The sequence below is a fragment of the Pseudopodoces humilis genome, chromosome 1 (genome assembly GCF_049639895.1).
Source record: "Pseudopodoces humilis isolate 2021_Gansu_Grassland_sample_001 chromosome 1, ASM4963989v1, whole genome shotgun sequence".
Classification (NCBI taxonomy): domain Eukaryota; kingdom Metazoa; phylum Chordata; class Aves; order Passeriformes; family Paridae; genus Pseudopodoces; species Pseudopodoces humilis.
In genome coordinates this window covers 84,940,337-84,959,188 of record NC_142200.1, presented here as the reverse complement: position 1 = coordinate 84,959,188, position 18,852 = coordinate 84,940,337, and the positions used below count along the sequence as shown (strand labels likewise).

Here is an 18,852-nt window from a genome sequence, read left to right as displayed (position 1 = left end):
CCTCCCCGAGTGTTTTGTTCTGCAGGGCCGTGAAAGCTTGTCACTCCTTTCTCCTTGGAGCAAATCTGAGTGTCGTCTTTGCAGGATGAGACTACTGGCGCTTGGAGCAGGACCTGCTGTGGCTCTGGGCACAGCTGTGCCATGTGGGAACACATCAGCTCTGTTCTGCTCTGCTGAGCCCGGGTGTATGTAAGGGGAGAGGCAGCACTGATGTCATACAAAGGTTCCTGCTTTATTTCTAGCTCTTCAAAGCTGAGCCTTTTCCCTGGGGAAGGGGGAACACAGGTCTCTGGCAAAATCCCTGTGCTTTCAGCATGACAAAGCTTTCCTGGTTTGCACTGCTGCTGTGTTAAGGCATGTGGGGATGATACGCTCGCTATTAAATATGTATTTTGTCCTATAATGTCATCTTTACCTGAGGCTGCTTTTGACTCCAGCATCCATTTTTCTTCTTCTCTCCTTATTCTCATCTTGCCTTGCAAGTTGAATGCCCTGGTGGCACCTACCACTGTCCTGCCAAATTTATTTTGGGTAACTGCTTCATGTTGACCTCTCTCTGGTTTGTGACAGCTGCCAGAGGAAAGACCAGGATATAATTCAGCTCTTAGTACTGAGCAAGTAATCTGTGGTCATGGCAGATTCTCTGGAATTGTGTGTTAAAGCAGCTGTTGATATATTTCACTATTCATGTATTTACAAGTTTGGAGGGCTTAGCAAAGGGAGATGTTTTGGGAAGGTCAGGGGCTGCCTGGTCTGTCAAGAGTCTGCCCATATCGGCTTGGGGGATCAGCTCTGATTTCTCCTGGCCTGCAGTGAGTGCTTAACAGAGGGCAGGAAAGAGCCAGATGCAGGGCTTGCAAGGAAATACATGTTTTTATTTTCAGAGCAGCTGGGGAGTTGGACAGTAGCCTCAAAAACAAACAAACAAAGGATGACTTGCAGATAATCCTTATCGAGAGGAGTGGGTGTGTTTTGGGCACCACTGAAGGACAAGCTGATAGACTGACTTTTCTCCTGCTTTTAAACTCTTGCTCTCTGTTCCAGTGTTCTAGAGGGGTTTGACATCTGTTGTCCTGAAGTTTCACAACAGCTCTTCATGATATTTTGGCTCTTCCAGCCTTTTGCCTACGTGTATTCTGGTACTGCCCGTTCCCTGCCTGGGGCTTGCGTGAGGGCCGGCTATCATTGGTTAGCAACAGCAAACTGTGAAGATGGAAATGCACCAGGATATCTCCTTTTCTTTTTGCACTTGGAGGACACTACTGTTCCTCTGACATCAATTAATATAAAAATGAATGTTTGAATTTTTAAATATGTTCTTGTATAAAGAAGAATATTTTTAATAAACTTGATTTTTTGTCTACAAACAAAAATGATTTCCCGGTTTAAAGCAGCATATACACCTTCTGGATTGTGAAAATTAATCTGGAGAATTTTAAAGCCTGCCTCTGCCTCAGATGGATCTTCTGAATTTTGTTTTGTTTGCAGCTTGTCTGAGCAGATATTTTTGTTTGCTAGCTGGAGATTGGTTTTAGAATTGCTAGTATTAGTAATTGCATTTCCTCTACTTGCTTCTGAAAAGCCAGCATTTTTGGAGAGCAATCTACAGTGCCTTGCTGAGTTCTTCGCTGCAAATTTTTCATAGCTATTTGGTGGAAAAAATCCTTGCTTATACTACTTATTTATGGTTCTTCAGTGCTTCCAGTCTGTAGGGTGGAAGATGAGACATATACATCCCAGCTTCGACAAATCAGTGCAGTGGGGAACTCAAAATACATTTAACTTAAACAAAATGCCTGAGTGCTGGCACATTTCTTTCAGCCACATAATTGCTGTAGCTCTTGGTGAGATGGTATATTGTAGCCAGGACATCTGTGGTGTTGGACCAGAGGGCTGTCTTGCCTTGTTTGTGGAAGGGCTGTGCATCATGCATCAGCTGCTTAAAAGTGCAGTGCACCTAGCTGAACTCTTTTGAGGGAAGTTTTTTTTTTTTTGAAGTTGCATCTGACATTTAAAAATAAATTGCATACTTTGTGCTTTTGGCTATGAAACTTCAGTTACTGGTGTCAGAAGGGCTGCTACTATTACATTACACACAAACAGCCATTTATTCTGCAAAGTTTTAATTCTGGAGTATCTGAGATAAGTATAGCTAGCTGTACTTACTTGTCATGAAAAGTGTGTGGCTGCCATTACCATCAATATTTGAACACTTCACAAACCACGGGCAAACATATCCTCTTACATTTATTCAAGGGTATAACAGTAACTATCCTCACTTTACACATAAGAAAGCTTATGTTACATGTCTGAGGGCAATGAGGATGTTGGGCTAAAGCCAGGAATGCAGTCTGGTTCTTCTGGTTTCCTCTGCCTCAGAGGAAAACGGCTTGGAGTTTAAGGAAGTTTCACTAGAAACCTTGTTGTTCCTATCTTTGTCGTGGGAATGAGGCAGTGCCCTAGTGACAGGTTGCCTGAAGTAGTCCATTTCCCCTTTCTTTGGACAGAAAGGTTAATTTCAGTATTAGCATAGCTTCATTGTGGAGGTTCAGATCCTGTCCGGTCTCTGAGCTGTGAAAAGTCCCTGTGGGGCTGCTGTCCCAAGAAGTTGTACTGGGGCTTCCAGCTGCTTTGTCTGGCTCCATTGTCCTGACAAGCTGTGCCTTTATTCAGTCTTATCTCTCTTCTACCACCTAGGGAAATCAAGATGCTTTTCTGAAAGCGAAAGCGTCTTGACGCTGTGAGAGCCCGGAGCAAATGGTCATTCAGGGTCTGTGGCAAAGGAGCTGCTTTTCCCCGTGTTTCCAGGCAGCCCTGAGGACATTAATTGGAGAACTTGCTCTTAAATTGTTGGGCTTGCTGCTGGTGAGCTTCTTGGGGCTCTGGTAGTAGGTGTCTGGGGCTGGGGTGGTGAGAGGCTCCAGCAGCAGCAGTGGTACTGCCTGAGGGAGATTTAGGCTAACCTCCTGTGGCCTGGAGAGGGGGACCTCTAAGTGTTGGGTATTATCATCTTATAATTAAGGATCTGATTAAGCTCACTGAGGTAAATGAGTCTTTGCTTTTCTTCTTGGGGTCTGGGATTTGACTTGAGGGGGAAATCTTTCCTCCACCGTTTCCTTACTCTGGTGCCAGGATTGACCTTTGAAAGAAACTCTACACCGTATTAGTATGTTTAAACACATCTGAGATATTAATTTATTTCCATTTTTCTGTCTCTTCTTTTCTTCCAGTGGGATCTTGTTTGTGATTCTGCCTGGAAAGTCCACATTGCTAAATTCTCCCTGCTTGTAGGATTAATCTTCGGCCACTTGATAACAGGATGTATAGCCGACTGGTAAGTGAAAAACCTTGTAATGCAGTGCAACTCTAAATAAATAACAGTATTAAATACTGTTTTGATTGTCTTCTACTTTGTATTCATTAGGAACCTCTGCATAATGATTTTTAAGGTTCTGAAAAAATCACGATGGACAAACAGTGTAATTAACAGGTTAATTGGACCTGAGTAATTTATATCAAGCTAAGTAGGACAAACTATTTGATATTTGGCATACTCGTTTCCCACTGACACAATTTATTTCAGCTGTATAGCTAGTATAGAATTAAGTATTTTCTAATTATGCGAGTGAAGCCTTTAATTTAGAATTGGTTTTCATTTTCTTAACCAAACGAGAGGACCAAAAGAAATTGGAAGCGGCATTGATTTCACTGAATACATGACTAATGTAATGTCAACCCTGTGCTTACACAGTACCTTTTGCTGCATTGAAGGCTGTTTTTTGCAAACCTTTTAATTGTTCTTTTTTTAAAGTTCTCATTAGGCAAATGTCGTGATGTAGTGTTAAGGATTGGCTGACTTATGTGCTGATAGTATTGGGGTATTAAATTTAAAAAGAGATGATCACAATTCCTTGAATTGAGACAGTTGAAACATTATTGGATAGCCCACTGATGCCGAGGGTTCAGCTTTAATTTAAAAAGATGGTCTTGTAGTGCAGAAGAGGGGGGAAATATTACATGGATGACTCAAGTGATTTCAGTGGAAACTTGGAGCACCTAAAACAATAGCTCTGCAATGCTGTCCCAGTCACTTCAGTGCCTTCCAGCACATTTGCTAGTGTTGCTGCTTTTAATGGCCCCAAGTTAACTCTTTTGCCATTCATTAAAACAGGAAAAGAAGAAGAGTTGCCTATTAGGGAAATCTTATAAAACATCAGCAACTTGACAGGGAGACAAAAGGCCCCCTGCAGCTCTGCAGTAATTTGGATCAAGCATTCCTAGCAAAAACTTTATCTTGATTCCTGAATAGTCACTGAAAATTTTTGGGCAAGAGACAAATTGTGACGTTTCAGTGAAGTAGGGAACATGCATGAAAGACAGTTGAATTTGATTAAAATACCACAGTAAAACGGGGCTCTAATAACCCATAGAAAGTATACAGGGGAAATGAATGAGGGATCTTGCTTGGCTTTCCTAAAATGGAATCAGTGTGGAGAAAGCAGACTTATTACCAAGTTAGGAAAGTGCTGCTATAATTGACAAATAAGCCACAAATAAGTGAACAACTTGTTGCCTAAGGCACTGGCTTTGAGAGAGAACTGCAGTAAGTGGATTTAATAGCTCTCTGCCACCAAAAGGAGCATCCTGCGCTTCCATCCATTTCTATCCCCAGTGTGTACTTTGTGCTGCCACATGAGCTTGTTGGACTCCTCTGCAAGCTGCTTAACTGAGCTAATGCAGCATAAAATTACTCTGATTCTCAGCTATCTAGAAATGTCTACTGAATTTAGGAGAATTGGTTCCCAGCTGTGTGCAAAGGAGAAAAAGGGTGACTTGGTGGCTGGAAGGAACAGTGACCCTTTTGTGGATGACTAGAATGGTCGTGGTTTGCTGCTGCTGAAGTTGGTCCTCATACTCCCGTTTGGTCCACATGGCCAGCTGAGGCACCTGACACAGCAGGACTCGTGTGCTCAATAGGGTTTTTACCATTCAGCAGTAGAACTTGGGGCTGGTAAAAGAAGACCTAAATGGAATTTACTTTGCTATTTAATCACAGCTTGAATTTCTGCTAAGGTGTGGGGTTGTGTAAAGAGATGGATACAAAGGGGTTGTACAGATTGTACCTGGTAGAAAGAGAGAATAAAGGTAAAAGGATGTCAGTCCTAAGCAAGAGCCAGGGAGATTAAACAGAGTAATGCATCAGAAGTTTTATAAAAATTCAAAATCTGTTTTCATTTCACTTATATACTACTCTCCAGTTCAGATAATTAGAAGATTCTTTGGGGTTTTTGTCCCATTAGGGGTTGTGCTTTTCATCTTTGAAAGAAGCTTTTAAAGCTGGATGAGACAAAGGCTCACTCTATGGAGTGTATTAAGGCAATTTCCTAAGTAAACTGAGTGCTCCACGTTCAAAACACAGTAGGTGTGCAAACTGGGACAGCTCTGTGTGGAAAATCTATAGGAGGAAGGTCTGCAAACATGCTCAGCTGTGTCCAGTGCCTGAATAAGTTACTTGTTCCACAGGCAGAGAGTGCTGCTGGCAATTCTGCCTGTTCTGCACAGAGCCTACTGAGGTTTATGTGGAAAGTTTTCTCCTAGAGCAAGTGGGCATGGTGTTCATGTAGCGCCAAGACTGTAGGTCTGTACTTGTCATTGCTCTGTAGTCATTGCTCTGTAGTGCCCCTGCTTTGCACCTGCTCTAATGCTTTTTGGAACCTTTGAGTCAGTTCCAGTCCCAAAAGCAAGAGAGAGCCTGCAAAGAATGGCATGGGAAGAGCAGCTGCGAGGGCAAAGCTTGGTTGTCTTGGTGGCATGGTACACGCGTAGGAGTGTGGGAAGAGCAGGTCCTGTCCTCAGCCCATTCACTCTCCCTCTGCGGTGCAACCCTGACATTAGGAATATCTTCTCAATGTATTTGTTTATCCTACCATGTGGGGGCTGCAGATTCTTCAAAAGCCTGGGGTTGCTTGTATCCCTGGTTATTTACCTGTGCAGGCAACATTTAGCATTTGATCTAGATAACAGCATGCAGTGTAGGCTGAGACTTCCGTGATACAGTAATCTCTCTCTGGAACAGTTTGGATAGCAGCAGATAGCATCCTGGGGCAGTTTTACCAGGGAAATTGTGTATGGTGTAATTTCTCACAAGCATTTCCATATACTGTTAGACAGATAATTCTGCCTGCATATAAAAGCCTTTTTTTTTTTTTTATGCTTTAAGACACCATCCTGTCAAAATGCTACTGGATCACCAAATATATGGCTGATAGCTGCCCTGGAGCTGTGTTTTTCCAAGAAGTGTGCTGCATGCCTTGGTGAAGAAGATGACTGGTTTTGTGTTTGTGAGGAAATGCCTCTAACCAGAGGGCTTATCTGGCCTCAGTTGCTTTATACAGTCTCAGGAGGCTCTTGGATTTTCTGATTTTTTTATTAGCAGCAACCATTCATTTGTGTAACTTGTATAACAGTAGAAGAAATTCTGTGTCCTAATGATGGATAACCTTGAGTACAGAGGGTGGGAGGAAGGGAACTGAAGTATGCTAAGCATGAGGTCTTTTTCAATCAACATCGGGGAATGGCAGGTCAGGCTTGTGATGAGAATTAAGTTCCTAATTCTGAGTGTTTGCATAATGCCTTTCATCTGCAAAACACTTCCACAAATACTAATTGGTATGAATTACAGCTTGGCATTACAAAAATGGGGGGGCAAAAGTCTCTGCAGATAGCTGATAACACAAAGTTCATAGGCTATTTTTTGTCTTTTCTGTATTCAAGGTTTTACATGAGGTATTTCCCCTCCCTACCCAAGTGCTGTGTTCCATAAATGCAAAATCTGAAGCACAGACAGCAGTCACTGCCCCCGTGTCCAGTGTGTCCCCAGTGTGTTGTGCATCACAGAGTCAGAGATGCTGAGTTCCCACCCTCAGCCCCACTGCAGCTCATCTTCCAGTGGGCTGTGCTTGTACCCTGATGGAGAGCAGCCTGCTTTGACCTCACTTTCTTTCAGCTTGCATGTTGGTTCTGTTTTAAAAGTTTTGAATGGCTAATGCCAACGAGTTAAATCTTGGAGGGGCCTCACAGGTGATACTACAGCTGAAAATAATAATAAACCTGTTTTCATGCAAGGAGCCATGACAGCACTTTCTTAGGTGTGACTGAAAAGCCTGGTGCACTCTTCCAGTTCCCAAAAATGTAAAAAATTATAATGATGTCTCTTTTTCAGCCCTTCACTCCCTATTTTATTTTAAGTACTGCAAAATCCAAAGTTCTAATTGTGAATGCATATGTATAATGAATTTTATAACTTGCTGGTGACAATCTGCTGAAATAATTAAATAGAAATGTTACAGCATGTGAAACTGGACTAAGTTGTGAGATTTAAATGCTCTTTATTGTGCTGACATTCAACCTGATGGCTGGCTTGCAGCTGACAGTCTGCTTTGAATGGGTCTGTGAAAGCTGCCTACGAAAAGCAAGTTCATGTATTCTTTGTGAAAATGGCATATGGAGCTGACTAAAAGGGATCCTCAGTTCCACTGGAAAACTTGTGGGAGTTGACAAGTTGAAAAATTTTGGAAATCTCCATATAATGATCCAATTCTTGCTTAAAAATAGCCGTGTGCTTTGGTGCTTCGTAACATTCTCCTTGCACAGAAAGAGGGGAGAGAAAGGGGAATTATAAACACTAAACATATGAATAAGAGATGTTAAAAATCTTGTGTTCCTTGGATGTGAAAGAGCCAAACTCTGCAGCAGCTGCCCCCACATTCAGTGGTAGCATAACTCTTCTTCCTCGTCAGCACTGTACCAATACATGCAACTGCAGGTTGCATCTGCAAAGGAGAACTGCGAGTCCTCTGCCCCTGATGTCTGTAATGATTTTTGAAGTGGTTTATTCCTCACCTTACCCTCCAGTCAGGCTGGTTCTGTGGGTCTCTCCAACTGCTATGGGGATACAAGCTGGAGGGCTTGACTTGGAGCTCACAATTTTCCTGTTATTATCAACTCTCTAAGGCTCAGTGAAGTGACCTGAGCCCTGTTTTGTGCTCAGTCCATGTTTGTTAGGCTTCTTCTCAAATGAGACCAAGAAAAGTAGTTTCCTGAGCTGGCTCTTCTTGTAGATGAGACTGAAAAGTACATGTCTCTTGGGAAGAGGAGACCTCTGCAGCTAAAAATGTACTATGCCATGCAGCATATAATGCCATATATCCTCCTGTGCTACTACAGAAAGCTCTGAGAAGTTGATTTTCATCTCCAAGGGACTTGTTTATGGTCTTACAGTAGTTCCTAGATGCTTTCTTTTTTATCTTTGTTATTTTGAAAATGCTGGTTAAATCAAGCACCAATGTAATGTGCTGTCTCTGCTTAATCCCTTCTGAGATGGACTTGTCAATGCAAAGGTGGCAGAGAAATCTGGATTTAGTAAGAAAAAAAGAGAAGCATGGAACAAACATTAAAAATGGGTAGCAGTATTTGGAAGAGATTGCCTGACTTGTTCCTCTCTTTGCCAGTTTTTAATGATCCAGCATTATGTCCATCCTGGATTTTAACACTGTTTCTCCATACTTCCTTATTTTTAGGGTTGGTCGACGGCCTGTACTGCTCTTCTCTGTCATATTCATTTTGATATTTGGACTGACTGTGGCACTGTCAGTGAATGTGACCATGTTCAGCACACTCAGGTTTTTCGAGGGATTTTGCCTGGCTGGAATAGTCCTCTCCCTGTACGCACTGCGTGAGTATTCCTTCATCGCCCACACAAATGTGTTTTTATCTAGTATGTGGTCGGCTGTTCTCTGGCTTCCTGCTTTTGTTCAAACAGATCAAACCAGAATCATATTGATTGCAAGAGCTTTAAGCCTGAATTTTGGTAAGGAGGATTTTGCAGCTGTCTCTTTAGGTTACTACAAAGCACCCTGTGAAGCTGTCTCAGAGTTAATTTGAAAAGTTAGTGGTTTGAGTGGTTTGGGTTTGTCTGTTGTTTTTTAAACCTAGAAGTTACCTGGGTCATAGGAATAATGTGTAATGGGAGTAGATTTCACTCTGCAATATTGAGCTCAGTGGGAGACTTACCACTTTGGCTGCCTCTAGCAGTTTGTACTCTGGCACTTTTTCAGAACTTCCTCTATTACTTGCAAAAATATCCTGTGTCTCTGCCTCAGGATTGTAAAGTTACATCCAAAATATGTTAGAAGACCCTGAAGTCCTTTTATCAACTCTTTTTATTTTTTGGTTGGGCAATTTTGGGTTTTTGTTTGGGTGTTGATGATGTTGTTTGTCTGTTTCATGAGGGGGAAAGAAATCTCTGAGAGAAACTTGAGAGAAAGCTTGTAAGAAATACCTACATGCTCCCATCTGGGATGACTGGCTTGTAAACTTGTAGACAGACCACTTGAAAATCCCCTCTGGAGGCCTTGCCTTTGGAGGGTGCATCCATGATGCCACTAGCCTAATCTGTGTCCCTTGGATGTGTTCCAGAGAGCATCTTCTGCTTCCTTGGCTGTTTGTAATTAACAGGTAGCACCACACCAACCGAAGAAAACACAAAATTTCCTCCTCTTTATTATGGCTCTGGAAAAGTATTATCTAATTATATCCTAGAAGCTGCTGTACAGATCTTCATAAAATTCTATTTACTTCCTATTGTGGATGGTATGTAACCCATCAAGATTTAGCACAGTACCCTTACTTTGCACTGAGTATTTTGTAGTATTAAGTTCCAGTTTTTATTTTTGGTCTGTGCCAAGGGGAAAGAGACAACAGATGAGTTTGTTCTGTGTTACACTTCATTGTTATACCTGATATGGTATAACCCAAGATACAGGATTTTTTAATTCTCTTGCCTTTGCTCATGTAATGTCTAATGAGAATCTTTCACAAAAAAATGAAATACCAAAGAAGATATTACACTTCTATTGGGAAGCAATTTAACCTGTGTGGTTCCCATGGGAGGGGGCTTCAGCAATTACCAGTGTGATGTTCAGCTGGGTAATAGGCTTTGTCAGGATTTTTCACAGCCCAGTTGCAGTGTGTTATTTTTTTTTTATTTGATGAGGAGTTTTTTAACTTTTAAGGGATTGCAACTGATGATTTTCATGGGGAAATGCCAACTAAGTAGAAGTTTGATTTTGGACACTTTTATGATTGCAGTGAAAGAGTGTATGTGTTGCTTTAGACCAGATAATAGCTTGTCAGCCCAGGCTTTCATTCAGGAAATGGCATATTCTGGTTGCTTCATGCACTACTTGGTCCAGAGCAATGATTTGAGTCTGATATTTTATCCCTACCCCCTCTAAAATTCAGGTGTTTGCTATTACCACTGTTGTCTGCATAGACAATGCCTAAACTGAGCTAGTAGGTGTTAGGTGAGATCTGTGTGAAATTAGCTGCAGGCTGAACATCAGCACTCTTCTGTGAAGGTGAGAAAATGTGAAAGATACAGCACCTGCGCCTCTGATAAATCTTCTGACCTTCTGTCTCAAGAGATGAAGGGAGTGGGTTCTTACTGTATTAAATAATTTAAACAAAAAAGAAGTTAACACCTTGGTATGGAGTACTAAGAAAGAAGTGATCCCTAAAGTCTCAAGAGAATGGGACTTGTAGGGTTTTCTCTCTGGTGGTGGTTTTGATTTTAGTCCTCATAATCTGTTAGGCTTCTTCTCGGTCTTTATTTACTATCTTTTCTGCTTGAATCAGAAAAGTGTGTGGAGTATTCTTATGATTCATACTCTCTCTTCCCTTTCCCTTAATGGCCTTCATTTCTTCCCCTGAGATTTTGTGCCCCTGAACTCCCAGCTCGCTGCCCTGATCAGAACAATGGAAAGTGGAAAGTTTGACCGGTTAGTGGCAGCCATTAGCCAAAATTTCCAAAGCTACTGTGCAGAAGAAAACTGCACAGGCTTACATAGCCTGCAAAGGTAATTAGTCTGCCTCTGGGATCCTTTTACACTGTGTTGAGCTTCCTAGTTGTGCTTGGATTTATGGCCTGCCTGAGGGAAATGGTAAATAACAGTTCAGGATGCTTTGGGAATGAGAAGAGCACCAAAGCGGTGTCTTTAAAACACAGAGCTGCCAAGACTGAGTTGCCTTCATCCAAACCACACTCTTTGTAGCCTAGTGCTGTTTTCTGAGCTGTCTGCCCTAAGGTGCAGAGTGTGCCAGGCCCTGCCTCTGTGGAGGGACAGCACGGAGGTGCCCATGCTCCTCTGCGGACTTTCCTCGTGCTGTGGTGAGCTGACTTCTTGTGCCCTCCAAGTACAGCCTCTTGCCTGGAGCTGCTCAGGGCTTATCTGAAGGAGCCACCTTGGGATGTTGATTTGTTAAACTGAAAATTTTTCCTGCAGCTGCCATAGTTTTGTTGGAAGACGTGTTTCAGGTGAAATTTTTAGTGAAGAGACTGCAGGAAGAGACAGGCTTTGTGCAGGTGATGGTGCTTGCTGTGAAGGAGGGAAGTAGAGGAGCATTGTGCCCAGGACTTTCCCCTCTTGGCTGCTGTGGGTCCTTGCATCATCCAGTAGAATGAAAGGCAGCAAATCCTATTCCACTGAGCAAACATATACAGCTTTGAAAGGCTTTTCTTTCATGCTGATGTAGAACAGGAGGAGCTTTTAGTGTCTTCCAGAAGTGTTTTCCTGCCTGGAAGCAGGTTTTCCTGCCAATCTTTAGCAGGTTCCTGTACTTCTCAGCAGTTAGCACACATCTGGTGTGGTCAGGGACCAACAAGAATCCTCAGGAAGCTCTTCCCAGGAGGGTACGGTGTCTCCCAGTATGCCACACTCAGCAGCAATGTGGTGCGCATCTGGCACTGCCCGCTGTGGTATGCTGGGTGGATTCCCTACTGTCTTTGCTGAGCAGATTTCTGCAGTAATGGGCCACCCCTAATTGGAAGAGGGTGCTGGGACCAGTGGTGAAATCTGGAGAGAGGAATGGTGAAGGGATGCAAAGGAGCATTTTGGCCACGGTGGTTGAAAGGGTGTGTATGGCCTGCCCAGCAGCTGAATGTACAAGAGTGTAGGGACTGGAGGAAGTCAGGTTAAGAGAAGGCAGGGGGAAAGCTGGTTTTTTTTTTCTCAGGGTGCTCTCTGTTTAGTATTTGTTGGTGTGTGCACATCCAGAGAGGAAGGATGGGCATGCTGGGCCTGCTAGCTCAGCACGGAGGGACGCACGGTGCCACAGCTGGCTGCCCAGCCAAAGGAAAGGACAGGAGGTCTGAGTTTACCCATTGGGGTGGAAAGCCCTAAGATGGCCCTGAGAGGAATTCTCCTTTGGACAGGCTGAGAGAGAGAGAGAGGGGAAGAGGTGTGAGCAGGGTCATGGGTGCTTGAGTAATGCCTCTGCTGGTATCTGTGGATTTGCAGCAGCAGGCGAGGCATGCCAGTCTTACACAGATAGCTCTGCTTGCTGCTGCAACTCACGTGGGACCAAGTACACTCAGCAAATGTGGAAGTCATGGGAGAGAGCAAATCTGATTACTTTGAGGGTGGGGAGGGTGTTGCATCTGGGTCGTTTTCCTCTCACTGGGTCATTGCCTTGGCCCTGACCACAGAGCAGCCTTTTCCTGGGTGCTTGTTTTGGGGAGAAGGGCAGATGCTGTGGATGACTCAGCACCGCTCCTGTCCTTAGGGTGTGTTGCCATCAGCTTATACCAGAGCTCTCATGGCTGAGGGCAGGAGCTCCCCCTTCACCCCCTCTCCTCTCACATGCTGCTGCCCAGGTCAGGCTGGTGCCAGCAGCTCTCCGCCAGGCAAGCCACCCACCTTCCCTCCAGAGACCACCAAGCGTGCTGTTGTCAGTGGGATTGTGTCCTCTGATCTTGTGCCCCACTTCCTTTGGGAGATCTACTGGGCATAGCATCTCTTGTGCTGCCTGAGCCTGGGGGATAGAGTGGGAGTGGGAGCTCACACTGGGCAGGGCCATAAAATGAATGAAGGGGAAAAAACTTTCCCTTCCAGCTGTTTGTGTCCTGTGCTGTATCTGTTTTCTTGTCAGGATCCCTGCTTTTGTCACTTTCTGGAGCCAAAGATAGGACTTTGGTATTAATTAAACTGTTTAAGGGAAAGTAGAGGAAGGGAAGAGATATTTTTCTGGCAAATGCTCCTGGCAGGTTGAAAGAGGTTCCCATTAAAATGCTGTATGCTGTCGCTAATGACTGTACCTGAGCTCAGTCAGCACAAGCCATGGTGTGGATTTGCACACAATTTCAGGCTGTTCAGCAGTTTCATGGGTGACTGAGCTACAGATTATGCTACAAAATTAGAAAGTCTAGACTTGAATGAAATGGTAAATAAGCTCTGGAAATAGCTTTGCTGGAAAGAGGAGGACATCTCAGGTTGGAGCAAGGAAGCAGGGGTGTCCCTCCAATGCTTAATAGCAGAATGAGTGGGCATGTTCCTTCTCTTTCACTGTTGGGAGAAAAAAGGTAGAAACACTGTTGAAAATCATAGGTTGTGTTTCAAAAGCCTGTGGAACCTTGCCAAAGGCTTTCAGACCAGTTAGGATGTCCAGCTGTGATGTATCTTTCTCATTTATAGCTAGGTCAGTCTAACCTGTTACTCCTGTAAATTACACAGGCAGTGATCTGAGAGGCTAAACAAGGCTTCTTAAGATTTTTTTTTTTTAAACATGCATCCTAAAAAGCTAGAGCAGAGTACTAGAAAGTTTGCTGCTGACTGAAGAGTGAGCAAGTGCCAAAATGGACCACCTCTGATTGTTGGGCTGTAGTGATGTCAGATTTGCAAAATAATTTTGCTTCCAGTCAAGTGTTAATAGAAAGGGTGAGATTTATCTTTTTTTATTTTCCTCCTTTATTTTTCAAAACTGTATAGGCTCTGAAACCCTGAAGCTTTCCCAGTTTATAATTTATTTCGTTCTCCATTTTCCTCTCATGACTCTTTAGTAGCAAGCATGGCCTTGGCAAGGCAGGTGAAGCAGTGGAAACAGCAGGCTCTGAAGCTATTCTGTGTGTAATCTGAGCTGGCTCAATAAATAACCCTGCAAAGCATTCCCAAATCGGATGATGTGGAAAACATCTGATTCCTTTCCAGTGCATTGACATGTGAGTTAGCTCTGCAGTAACGTGCAGTTCTCTCCACTGACAGGTCTGTGATAAGATCAAGGTTGTTAAGCCACCTACCTTCTGTTTATGTAACCAGCCTTCCTTTGTCTGAGTCACTTGACGCAGATCTGGTAGGAGTGATCGCAGAGGGATCCACCGAACAAAAAATCTGACTCACCTTAAAGTGACCATTAATTGTTAAGTGATACAGAACCACTTTGTTTATAGAGCCACCACAGGCTGTTCTATCATTGAGCCGGGACGTGATTTTCTGGAAACAGCACCGCTACAATTTTCGAAAGCTTTGTGGGAGAACTGTTAAAAAAACCCCATAGTACGCAATAGGAGCTCTCCAGCTGCTCAAAAAAAGTGCTGTGCATGCCTTTTACCAGACATGCCTAGGGGCTCAATTTATGCAAGAGTGGAAAAGGTTATTGGAATTACAGTACTCTCCTTATAATTATAAATTGTCCTTGTTCTACGCTGCTTCCCTCACTACAGTCAAATCACAACTCATCATAATCTGTTTGCCTCTTTTTCCTCAGTACTTCTGCTGAATTTCCTTCCCTTTTCTGATGGTCAGAGTGGGTATAGGCCCTTTGAGGAACACAATATCTGCCATTAGGGCATGGACCCTCATCCTTATTTTAACCCCTACACACTGTGATCCGGAGCAGCGGTGCGCTTTGAAACATTGCTAACAGATTGTCCTAAATCCTGTAAAAATTGTACCATTGAAGGCAGCCCATTTGAAATTAATTTATACCAAGTCTTCAAGTATGCCAAAGGAGAATAAAAGTAGTCTCCTTCTAAAACTCCTTGGAAGGTTAGAAGATGTTTGCTTGATGCAGATATTGCAGCAGAATATAATTTTAATCAATTTTTCCATTTCGTTTGCTGAAAATCTTGTGTGTTGTCAATGTAACAAAAAGCCTAAGGAATTAATTTTATTTGAGGTACTTTTTGTATGACTGGTCAATTGTGAATGCAATTAAGATGGAACACTGCAGTTGTTACATTTGTGATGATGACAATCAGATGAGATTAGAGTACACTTGCAATTTCCCCAGCTCAGAACACAACTTGCATTTTTACCATTTAAAGTGTCTGTCTTTTAATTGTTCCAGACCAGCTCCAACACTGGGTATGCTCAGTCTGCAAAATCTTACCTTCTGTCACGCAAATACTTGAAACTGGTCAGAACTGCAATTATACTTTTAGGGATTTTTTAAATTGGTGTCTTTTTATTTTGAGCAATGTCGAAGAGATTCTTAAGTCTGTTGCACGGCTGAAAGCTTGCTGCCACTGAAAGGAAATGAGAGGGGCTTTTCTCTTCCTCTTCCAAATTCCTTTGCATTGTCTCAGCTGCTCATACAACTAATGGCTTTAGACTATAAGGGAGTGTTTAAAAAGTTGCCTTTCACTTGCAACTCTTTGACTCAGCTGAAGTGATGTTATATCCTCACTTTAAGAATAAATTGTGAAGTGTCTGTTCCCTCTGCTGGTTTGTTGGGGTTTTTTTCCCTCTTGCTGTAAGACAGCTGCTAAATGACTTTTTCTTGCTACATAGATCCAAGCTAGTGTCCTGTGTTGTGTAGGGTGGCTCGTAGCAAAAGCTTCCCGTAACACATCTGTGCAGGCCACGTCCAAGTGACTTTGGGTTTTAAATCTTTTTAATTTTTCCTAGCAGGAAGCTACGTTTTCTACAGAGAGCATCAGAGAGAAGTTGTACATATAGAGCCCATTGTGCTGAGACTGTCAGCTTACTGAGTTTTACCTGCCCTGTTCCTCATCTGTGTGCCGGCTCTTGGCAGCACTTAGAAACAGGATGGGCTAGTGTTGGAAATGAGACAAGCAGTGACATTCTCAGGAGTTGCACTTAAGACAGACAGCATTCAGGGTTGGATTTGTTTTTCCCCCAGGTGCTTCTTCCAGTGAAGGCACAGACATACACACATTTTTGTGTGTGTGTGAGCCAGCTTTCTGCTGCAGAAGGAAGGACGCATAGGTTCATAAATCACCTAGGAATGAATAGTGCTTTACTTCCCTTTCCTGCCTATCCCTACAAGTTACCTTGTCAGGAAAACAAGCCAAGTTATAGCAACAGGATGTGCATAGAGGAAAAGCCATGTGTATGTAGAAGGTGCATTTAGAAGTTATCTGTTGTGACTTTGAATGTTCAAGTCCAGCAACAAATGTCAATGCACAAATTCACATAAATATTTATGTGCCATTCAAGAGGAACCATAATTAAACAAGGCTAGCCAAATTCCCATCCCCAGTCACGCAGACATGACTCCTATTTTCTCACTTACAAATAATATAACCCTGTGGGATTTTTACTAGTTCAAGTTAATTAAATTTCACTCAAAGCATGAAATTTGCAGGCAGTGCTCATTGAAGTAATTCTGCAAGTATGTATTATTTAGTCAGATACAATAAAAAGTTCACTTTTGTTTCAATTCTTCATTTTATTTGAAGACAGTGTACAGAATTTAATCATACACATCATATCAGTGCTCATATCGCTCATTTTAAAGAAAACTCCTTGATGTAGCATTGTGAATGAATTTGTATGTTAAATGCTACAATTGCTGATAGATCTAAAAGTATGAGCTATGTTTTTGTCTTTTGAGAACATCTGGTCCCTTCTTAAATGACTTGTACGGATACTTACGTAGTTTTTAGAGATAAGTTGAGACCTAAGTGCTTGCAAATATCTTGGAAACTTGTTTATTCTCATTCTTTGAATTCTGATTATGGTATGAATTGCGAGAGAAGAAATCAGTTTACTGAAGTCCAGTGAATGATGTGAAAATCTTTGCACTACTCCAGTTTTGGATGTATAAGCTCTATGTCTGCTTTAGACACCTTTATATTCAGTATGGAATCTTTCAACTTTTCTTGCAACTATTCTTGAATTTAGGCCTGGTAAAAAAACCCAGATAGTATCTTAGGGAAAAAAGGGGTTTGAAGAAAGTTCAGTGGCTTGGAAATAAAGCTGTCCCTTGATGAAGTGCTTGTGCTGAACTGTGGAAGAAAGCACTATCCAATACTTGCATCAGAAATTCTGGATCCATGTTCTTGCACCTCTCGGGTGATGTCCCCAGCTCCTACATGTCCCAGCATTTCTCTCTAAGTGGCTTGTGCTTGGAGGAATTCTTGGCAGGCTAACAATTCTTGTGGCCTCTCCTTCCAGCTTTCTGCCTGAGTCCCATGGCAAAGACCACCCTCTCTGCAATGCCTCAGCCCTCTCCCTTGCAGTGAGGCATTGAAGTGCAAATACATCTCCATCAATGGCTTAGATCACATAATCAGTGCACTAGGTTAAGGACATACATTTCATTCTGCTGTTGTTTATTCTCTGAGAAGAATAATCTCTGGCAGAAGCAGCAGGGGAGAGCAGTGTTTGCGCATGCCTCGGCTGGACTAGGACTGAGAAATGTCGTGGAGGAGGGCAAGCTCTGCTGGAGCACTGTGCACGGTAATTGTGGTTTTGTTAAAAATGCAGACTGGAGAACCTGTGTGTCCTGGTGCTAAGACATACGTAGGTTGCTTTATATTACTGTTATCCAGACACTTCAGATTAATTCCCTGGAGAAACGAGGAGGGCATTTTCTCTATGAAGCGCTGAGTTCAACGGATATTTAAGCACCAGAGTTGTTGTCCAAAATAAATAAATAAATGGATCCCTAGAGTTTTCTGCTTGATGTGAAACTGCTGTCCAGAAGGAACAAAGTGTCAGCCTGTCAGCTCTTCAGGGACCTTTTCCAGATCCACAGTTGCTTCCACTCAGATTTCAGTCTTGTACTTGTAGGCACTGTAGCTGTCTCCTGGATATGGATCACTCGATTAACAGAGTCAGAAGAAAGAAAGGTAACAAAAAAAGCACAGGAAGCAGAATCAATAATGTGGTGAGGCAAAAAGTACTATAAGAGAAGAATTTCTGTGGGTTTTTTTTACTATTATTATAGCACATAAAAATGGATTGAAGGCAGGAAGGAAAAATAAGAGCAACTTAAAAATTGTAATGCTGGAAGTAGCTTATGGGGTGCCATTGCAACCACTGTTCCTAATAACATCTCATTTTTGTTTCATTTATAGCTTTGACTTTGAAATGTTTGGTTGGGGTTATTTTCCTAGAACTTGACTGACTTGTTTTTCAATGCAGAAAGTCAAATCTGTCTTTCTAGGAAGCTTGAAGAAAATTAATTAAAGAGCTTTTGAATTATAGATCCATTAAAAAATGACTCTGCTTTGAAAGTTAAATAAATAAATAAAACTGTCAGTGTTTGTCATCTGCTGAAAAAAAAAAAAATTGTTTCTCTTGTATCTGTACAGCAGAGAAACCCAATTAGTGAACTCCAATGCTTTGGAATTTGGGCAGGAGCAGCTTTGATTATATCAACCTTGACTGTACTCATAGGAGTCTTTTCAGGTGTCAGGTGTGAGTTTAGAACAGTGAATCAGCCATTGTCACATTGTGTCCAATCAGTTCTTCTATCCTGCTTATTTGTTTTCTTTAGTGTCTGTGCTAAGGCTGGAAGAAAATACACCAAATCCAATCTACATCTTGCAAACCTGACGGATTTGACTTTTTCAGGAGACACACTTCATCCTTTTTAACTGGATGTTTTACTGCAATAAAAAAGCATTCTTGCAGGTGCCTTTCCTCCCTTCCTGACCTTTTCTTTAATGGTGGTCTTTCCCTGAGGATAAGTGTTTCCTGTGGGTCTAGGGTTGGTAACGTGCTGAAGCAGAGAAGAAGAATAGTTAATGCATGACCCAAAGAGGGAAAA

The 18,852-nt window shown here is 42.4% G+C and overlaps 1 protein-coding gene across 2 annotated transcripts in view; it reads left to right on the top strand.

Annotated features, from left to right (window-relative positions):
* The window catches only part of SLC22A23 (solute carrier family 22 member 23), a 108,482-nt gene that overhangs the window by 14,606 nt on the left and 75,024 nt on the right, over window positions 1-18,852 (top strand). For both annotated transcript variants that reach the window (XM_088056591.1, XM_005525351.3), the window contains exons 2-3: window positions 3,231-3,334; window positions 8,580-8,734. In XM_088056591.1, the coding sequence (XP_087912717.1) occupies window positions 3,231-3,334; window positions 8,580-8,734 (259 nt within the window). The remainder of the gene's footprint in view (window positions 1-3,230; window positions 3,335-8,579; window positions 8,735-18,852) is intronic.